At 46.2% G+C, this 8,877-nt stretch overlaps 1 protein-coding gene across 2 annotated transcripts in view; it reads right to left on the reverse strand.

Moving 5' to 3' along the window:
* The window catches only part of LOC139049702 (F-box only protein 30-like), a 31,846-nt gene extending 23,355 nt beyond the window's left edge, over positions 1 to 8,491 (reverse strand). The window contains exons 1-4 of one of the 2 annotated variants that reach the window (XM_070525435.1): positions 8,115 to 8,491; positions 7,576 to 7,765; positions 4,772 to 5,065; positions 1,509 to 1,823 (exon numbers count right to left, since the gene is read on the reverse strand). In XM_070525435.1, coding sequence (XP_070381536.1) covers positions 1,509 to 1,823; positions 4,772 to 5,065; positions 7,576 to 7,761 — 795 coding nt within the window. In that variant the 5' untranslated portion in view covers positions 7,762 to 7,765; positions 8,115 to 8,491. Of the gene's footprint in view, positions 1 to 1,508; positions 1,824 to 4,771; positions 5,066 to 7,575; positions 7,766 to 7,852; positions 8,020 to 8,114 lie in introns of those variants that run through there. The other variant, XM_070525436.1, reaches the window with a different exon arrangement.
* Positions 8,492 to 8,877: the final 386 nt, after the last annotated feature.

The following is an 8,877-nucleotide window of genomic DNA, read 5'->3' on the forward strand; positions in this document are numbered from 1 at the left end:
GTGCACAACCAGGTCGGTGGTGCCACCTGGTTGCACAGGGTGTGACCATATTCTACTTAGCTGCTGGTGCAAAACACTGACAACTATGTATTCGCCAGCATGCAGCCTTTTTTTTTTTTACTTTGCTTTGACAAGAACACTCATGTAATGTAAAAAAATATTCTAAAGTTGTTGGTTGAACAAAGCATCACCAAGAGAATCACCAACATTTGCTTCTTCAATGCCCTTGACCGATACTGCCTTCATTCTATGGGCATCAGCGTTAAAACTCGAGCGAGTCACTTTAATAGCGAGTCACTACCAATACTTAGAGAGTCAATACCCAGATACACTTTTAGTGATTGTGCACCGTCTTCCCATGCGTTTAGTGCTGGATGATGCACAATCTTAGTTTTGGAGACGCACTGAAGCCAGAGGCAGATAAAACATTCACTTTCCATTGCCGCCGACACAATCATCCATGAGAGTGGAATGAATGCGAAAGCATGGCTGACTTCACTTCATTCGTGTCGCCATTGTGAGCATGTCATCGACACACCCCAAAACCGCACCTTTTGTCACCGATTCTCAAATTCAACAAAGCAATTTTTTTTTTCACATTCAAGTGCTTTTTTTTCAGTTGCCCAATAATTTGGAAGATTTGCAGCCCCCTCTGTGTAAAAAAAAAATTTATCAGCAACTGTACTTATTTGCATAAAAGGCCAAATTTCAATACAATGAAATTTTTACATAACAACATAAACTGTCATTTTTATTGATTTTGTCATACATGTATTGAGGTTTAACTGTAGTTGGTTTTCCAATTTTTTCTTCTCGAGGACACTGTCCGTTTTGTGCTGCACGTGTGCTGGTATGTGCGTTTTAGGGTTTTTCTAGTAATAGTAGCCAGATAACCTAATGGCCGAAATGGGAGCTACAGCGGCCTCTCTTAAGAACACATCTGGCACGCCTGTGTTCTTAAGTGCAAGCATCTCTACCATGTTTATGCATAGCTACCAGTACATACCTATCGCCTATCTCCATTCTCACACATAAAGCAACTCGTGAATCATAACAATGCTCTCTTGTGGTGTTCCGACTAAAATGTAATTAAATTTCAAAGAAACACTTTTGCATGAACACCTCTTTTTTTTACCCTATATGCTCAGAACCATTTCGTGCCAGACCAGTAACCATTACTTCATATTTTTTTCATTCAGGTTCAGTTCGAGTTCGCGCACATTCCAAGAATATTGGTTCGGGTTCAGGTTCAGTTCCAGCTAGAATTTCACCTGGGTACGGTTTTGGTTTTCAAGTTCGGTTCAGTACCCTTATTTGTCTGCGCATGCATGACACCACACTTGTATAGTTAGTAAGCCAATGTTTACTGCAACTGATATAGATGATAAAACTATGCCAACAATGGTCATCGCTCGCATAGTAAAAGAAGGCAGGCAAGCAGATCAGACACAGCAAACCCAATTTTGGGCTCTGAACGGCTATCACCACGAAGTGAGCAAAACACCCACCTGGCAGCAAGAAAACGTGTAGACCTTGTCCGGCTTCAGCTGGTACCGCGTCAGGAACTCGACGCACAGTTCAACATTCAGGCCAACACCGTGCTTCGCCGCAAAGCACGCACCAGCTGCTCGCATGAGCCTGAAGTCCACATCACCGCGATTTGTCTTCTCCTCCTCCCTGGCCTTGACGCAGGATGTCTCGCACACGTGGTTCACATACCCATTCAACCTACCGGTGGCATGACTATCTACGCCGTCGCTGCTGTTAGTGCAGTTGCCACCGTTGTACAAGCACCAGGCATTGCCTGTGGTCCCAAGGCCCCTCTGCAACGAAAGTTGATCACAATGCCCTGTGAAGGCTCCTTGAACAAGATTTGCACTGAAATTGGGAGTCAAAACAGTTATTTTAGAAATAGCAAAGAAAGCCATGTATATATCTCTTGACTGCTAACACACTGCATTGAGAAAGAGGGGAGAGCAAGAAAAAAAAAATGCAGAGGCCAACCACAATGAAGTTTTAGACCACACAAAATTACGCAGAGCCCATCAACGATAATTGTCAATGTAAGCGAATAGTCCGAACGAAAAAATGAGCGAGCGACAGTATCCTTTCCTCAGCGTCTCTACTACGACCTGGCATCGCAAACGGACCTGACAGCTGCAACATTCGAAGACATTCTTCAGATCGTCGACCCACATTATGAAAAAAGCACAAATCCCCTGGTAAATCATATCTTCAGGAACAGAAAACACTACCCGGGGAAACCTGCCAGGACTTCATCACCGCATTTCAAAGGTTAGCACCTGCTTGTGCGTTTGGCGCTTGGCCCGACGAGTCTCTTCATGCTGAAATTTTGCAAGGCATTGCATCAGGAAAAATACGAGAAAGGTTACTCTACGAAGGACCTTCCCTCACGCTCAAGAAGGCCGAGGAGATCGGACGAAACATGGAGCAAGTTTACAAGGAACAGTTGGCCTGTGCATCGCGTGTCCACGCAACGCCAAGATGGCATCAACAACCATCGCCTTCCTTGGCCAGGTGCACAAGAAGGTGGTCCCCGCCACCCTTCTCTCTCCAACCAGCAGGTTCAAGATGGCACCCAACGGCATGGCGGAAAGTCGTGATCTGGGGAGGCCGGCCAAGATGGTGCCCAGCCCAAACTCTGCGAAGCCAGTCAAGACATCGCAGTCCATTGCTACCAATGTGGTTCACCTCGCCACATCGCATCTGATCCAGGCTGTCCAGCCAAGCATGTTACCTGCCATGCGTGTGGAAAAGTGGGACATTACGCTACAGTTTGCCGTTCGAGGAACCGAATGCATCGACAGTCTCCTGCTCGAGCTCAGCTTGCTTTTTCTACTGCTGAGGCAGAATTGGCTACTACAGCCTCATCTGTGCTGACAATTCAAGCACCAAATTTCCGTCCGGCAATAATTTACACTGAAATCTTCTTTGCGACACTCAAAATGCTTGTGGATACAGAAGCTACAGTCTCGCTGATGAACAGCTCCATGTACGAAGAACATTTCAAGGGTTTTCCCTTGTTTTCTTCGAGTCTTCAACCCAAAAATTATTCGCAGCAAGAAACATAGCATTCAGGACATTTTTCTGTGCTCGCCAAGTACCGCAACAAGGCTGCAGTAGTGACATTTCATGTCACGAACCAAGGCACTTTTCTGGGCCTAGACGCCATTCAAGCTTTGGGCATCGAGAGAGAGAGATAAAACTTTATTATGTCCTTGATGGTGTTAAGGGGTGTCGGGGGTCGGGAGAATAACGCCCAATTTTCCCCTTCCTCAGACGACGGCCAGTCCTTGCTTTCTGGTGCCGTCTTCAGCCATCCGGACGGCCCAGAGCTGCTCCTCTGGGTCCAAGCTGAGCAGCAATGTCTCCCACTGCTCGGCCGTACTAATGATGCGTGTGTTAGTGCAAAAGGTGTTGGTGGGTGTGGCTTTGGGGCATTGCCAGATAATATGATCGAGGTCAGCGCGGGCCTTGCACACTTTGCGGAGTGGGGAGTATGCTTCGGGGTACATGCGGTTGTAAAGCACGGGGTTCGGAAAAGTTCGTGTCTGAAGGAGTCGTCAAGTGGTGGATTGTGACTTATTTAGTGTTTTGTGTGCTGGGGGGTAGCGTAACCGCTCTTTGCGATAGTGCAGGAGAATTTCTCTGAACACATCGACATTCAAGGGTCTTTGCTCACATGTCAACAAGTATCAAAAATTCCAGCTGACCCAAGCGTTCAGCTTTCCTCTCTACCGCACAACACTACAACAGAGTTCGCCCATCTGTCCTCAGGACAATTCTATTGCTTGTGCAGAACCGGCACGACGCCTCCTGCACAAACACTACACTACCTTTCTGACGAGTGCAGGGAATGCTGTGACCTCATCCTGCACGAAGCCTGCACTGAGTGAAACGAATGGCGATGTGCAGATGCCACTGTGTTGAAATGGTGAAACAAATAGCAAAGTGCTGCATCCCGTGAACTAGTTAAGAAAGTGCAGGCAAATCGAATGGACCCACTACATTCAAAATCGCTTGACCATTGAGCATAAAATAAGCCCACTACAACCTTCATGAGAATGTGCTAGCCCTCCATTTTGTGATGGCAATGATGCTGCATCTGACGGTATGCTGTTGCTAACACCGCGGCCGCAGCTCCAGTTTATGTTTGATTGAAATGTGCACTCAATTTTTTGACCCAACTTCTCTGAAAAATGGTACATGTTAGATTTGTACTTATTTCTGTATATATATCAGGCAATACCTGATATATATACAGAAACTGGCAAGAAACTGACAAACCACAAACTGGGGTGGGGGAAGAGCCCAAGAAATCTAATGCTTTAAGACTGGGAGCAAGTTAGATTTGGGATCCCATCAGAATCACGTATGTGGGCTGTTCTCAATTTCACAGCAAGGAAACTAAATCAGGATTCTGATGTGGGCTTGTTCATTTCATTTATCATGTCAGGGCAAGTTTTTTAGCACAAGGAGGCACAAGGAAACACAAGAACATCAGGAGGCGCACAGAGCACACCAAACATGCAAGTGCTGTGTGTGTCCAAAGCATGCCTCCTCACATCTTTACGGTTTTTTGCGCTAAAAGAACTTTCCCCGACATGATGAACCAGCAAGGCTACATGCAGGTCGCACATGGCGCTATGTGTCCTGATGGTTTTATTTTTGCACTCGGACACTCGCCTTGATCGCCTTGAAACAAAAGAGGCTCGCCTTCAAATAAAAACACGGCCATGGGAACACTTACAGGTGCTGCAGCCACTGGCATTGCATCGTCCTTGCTGCCCTCTTTGTTTAGCTTCCCACGATGGCTGCCGTCCCTCAGAGACCGCAGGTCTCGCATGGCCAAGGCATAGTCCAGCTGGAGCTTTCCCGACCGATCGACGCACTGCCGATCGCCAGTTGCATTGCGAAGCCAACCCCACCTGTTCCATTCGGCTGTGCAGTACACAAGGCTCGCAGGGCAGTGCTGCAGATGGGTACCCAGCTGGCTTCGGAGTAGCCACACCGGGCAGCCGTTGACAGCGTTGGCACATGGCACCTTGAGTAAGGAATGAGACAGTGATGACGTCTCCCACGTTTCGACAGGACGCGCACATTAGAGGTATACTCTGTGCCACAGTCAAAAGCAAACTCCAATTATTTGTTTTTTTTTAGCAAGTCATGGAACTAGGTGACGACTTCGTTGAAGATAACAGACAGTAGGAATAGGCAGGCGATGTTGGTCACTCGTGCGCCAACAAAGATGACTTACAGCTACTTACATTTGCAACAAAGATTTCACATTTACAGCCACTTACATCTGCTGGCACTCTTGTCCATGCATTTGCACTCGCATATACCCACTCTCTCCAGCACTTACAAGCACTCACGGCTATGGAATAGGTATGAAAGAGTGGTCTCATGAGTAAATTTACCAGTGTACGCATAGCTGCCAGCCTGTGAACTTCAAATTTTCAAAAAAAAATTTTTTTTTTAACCAGCAGACACAATACCAGATGGAAGGATAGCACACACTTTTTCACATTTGCCTAGAGCACATGCTTTTCAGGGCTACATACGCACTTCATTAACATTGAATTTGCATTGATTTGCATTTAGATGCAGCACATGAGCTGCAGCAAACACGGAACGGCAGAGGCTGACAAGCAACACATTGTTTTTAGACAACAGTGACTTATTCAGTATCACTGCTGTTGCCAATTTTGTTTGCCCCAGGAAATTGTCAGAATAAACATGCTACAAGCACGCACCCCTATGGTGTCTTAACAATGAGCAGACTGCCAATGGTATGGCCAGAGACCAACGAACAAAACTTGGTGGGAGTGGAAGACTTCCAGATTAGTTCTGATGACCTGAGTTTCTCAGTACCTCGACCATGCGAGCAAATTTAGTGACACTATCAGTGAGCGCACTTCGCCTCAGCGATTGTCACTTTGACAGCATGCTGCTACACAGGTAAGGAAGCAGTCATTCGCGAATAGACAACTTGCAAAACAGTATGAGCTCGTTTCCGTGCAATGGCCGAAACGCTCACTACAAAATCTAGTTGGAAAAGCAGGCTCGTTTTCACTGTCGTTGTGGTGCAGCAAGCCTCTTCTTGAACTTTACCTAGTTTTCCAGTGCTTTCTCCCCTTTTAGTCATTTTTCTGAGTCAAGTAATGACTGAATAAGACAATATTCTTTTTCTATTTGTGGAAAAATAATAAATGAAGAAAAAACCGCTCGCAAAAATTTGTATTCTGGCTGACCAGCAAAGCTGTTTTCCAAGTTCTTAACCTATAATTTTTTCATCCGCAGATGAAATGTAGTCACCCCCAGGGCAGGAAGCAGGAGCCCAAAAGCTTTTGAATTATCCAGAGAATTGCATGTCATCATTGTTCCCTCACCACCATCACCTGGCCACTGAGAGGGAATGCATTGTTACTATTAAATTTCCTTTGCTGCTGCAGAACCAAACTATCACAAAATGGAGTTTAGTGGTGCTAAAGTCTAAGCTGTTGAACGGGAACAATATACTTAACTGTAGTAACTTGTGGTCAAAAGTATTTCGGTAGAAAAATACCTTTCTCATACATGCAAAGAATATTCTTGCAAGTGCTCCCTTGATGGCAATCAGCGAATCAGTTGGCTTCTTATTTCAGGCAACAATGTGATTAATTGGCACAAGCCACGACAAAGTGGCATTGCTCCTAACTGATTGCACATTTGGAAGCGAACTGCCGAGAGAGGCGAAGCATCGGCAGTTTCCATAGGTGGATTCTATTGGAAATAACATGGGAATGCTTATAACGAGAACAGAGGTTTCAGAGTTAGCGGTGACTGTGCATTTACTTTTCGTGTGTGTCTTTGAAACAGATCGAAAACCTAGCAAATGACATGGAAAAATTAAAAGGGGTCATGAATGCTGTGAAAGGAGTTTTTTGATCCCTCCAAACAATGTTATCATGGAAGCTTCTAACAGCATTCATGATCCCTCCAAACAATGCTATCATGGGGGCTTCTAACAGATGAAATCATTACAGGGATCATGAATACTGTGAAAACAGTCTCTTGGTCACTCCAAGCAATGTTATCATGGAGGCTTCCAACAGCTGAAATTGTTGTCATGTTGTCAGCTGAAACTTGCTGTCATGCGCTATTTGGTGCATAGTGCTTTTTCTCAACACTGCGGTTTTAAAAGCACTGCCAGCACTATTAGTGCTTCGTTTCTTGCTCCTCACAAAAGCTGACATTGGTATACTAAACTTGCATGAAACACTACAGAGCTCCTGACAAAATCCTGCTGGCAGACCAGCAGCTTTGAAGTAAACACAGGCTTGGGACATGCAATGGATCGCCACCCAAACGGTTATTTGGTAAACAGGCAATCAGGTAAACAGGCAAATGCCCAGTAAGCGCTGCGCGAAAGTGACAGCGTCTTGCACAGTCAGCGCTGCATGAAAATGACAGCGTCGACCGTCTTAATCGTCGTCACAACTTGAAAACCAAACGAGAAAACAGCGTACACCAATCGCCGACAATCAAATGACAACACGACGTGAGCCTCACCTTGACATTGGGACAGAGCAGCTGATGCTCCTGGCATTTGCACGCGTGGAAGCTGGCGCCGCATTCGAGCTTGCAGTGCACGATCTGGCAGCTCGTCCTTTTCTCCAGGCGCGCCGAACATTTGGCAACGTTCACGCAGTTCAGGCAATGAGGATGTATGGGATCGCCTTCCTCCACCGTTGCCATAAGCCTGCGACACGGTCACCAACGCCATTGAAAGGAAACACGACATAGCCAGGGCGAGTGCACAAGACGCTAACAATGAAACGGCGATTACCGCAGTGTCACGCCGGACCAACTGTCAATGCAGCCTGTCGCTGCAGCAAACTCAACCGGACAGCAACCCAGCAACAGCTAACCGTTTGAACTGATGTCGTTAACGAAAGCACATATATTCACGCCATAAGTGGAGCCATTCGCTTAAATGTGACATTGGCGAGTTTGGCGAGCAGTCAACATCGGGCATCGGAGTGCAATGTCCGCGACGAGGAGGTTATCACAACCCAATGCGCAAACAATGGGGAGCGGGTTCTACAAACCTTTTCGGAGAGAAGTGCCTCCCGGCCGTTCAAGGCTACGTTACCGCTTTCAGGCGTTTAACCGCAGTGGCACTGGTAAGCAGGAGCGAATTAATATCATCGCAAGCCGACAACAAGCCCAGGCAGAAGTTTGACAAAGGGATTAAAAGGTTAAAACACCACACACACGCACATACAGCTGATGGCGCAGCGTTGACAAGCGGGATACAAAGTTCTCGCTAAATTTGGGGCAGAAAGTCCGCAGAAATCGTAGACATGGAAAACGCAATGCTCGGATCACCGAAAGAAGCTTATATTTAGTAGCTCGACGAGCTTATTTTAAGAAACACGACGTTGGTGACGCCCGGTATGACCAGCGCGTCTTTTGCGTTGCCCTTGGCTACGTTGACGTTTTCCTATGCGGACAATTCAAAATTGGCGCGACTTTTGAAGCAGGCAGGACTTCTGAGGCGACAGGTTATGCAATTCGCCCGATCAAAACTGTTCTAAAGGTGATCGCCCGTAGATTCATGCTTCATAAACGTCTGGCCAAAACGCTCACGAGAACACTTTCAAGGCTTTGAAGCTCCACTGAGGAACATTTAGGTTGAGCCCTATTTTCTTATTCAAATCGATGCGAAACGCTGAAAAGCTTTCATTGCGGAACCGACTTCGACTGAGCATATCAATGAACTAGTGAAATTCTGATTTACTGATAATCATCAAATTTTGATTGAGGTCATCATTTTTTTTTTTGCGAAGATCAATAAAGATCGCGAAAACC

This window comes from Dermacentor albipictus, chromosome 9, assembly GCF_038994185.2.
Source record: "Dermacentor albipictus isolate Rhodes 1998 colony chromosome 9, USDA_Dalb.pri_finalv2, whole genome shotgun sequence".
Classification (NCBI taxonomy): domain Eukaryota; kingdom Metazoa; phylum Arthropoda; class Arachnida; order Ixodida; family Ixodidae; genus Dermacentor; species Dermacentor albipictus.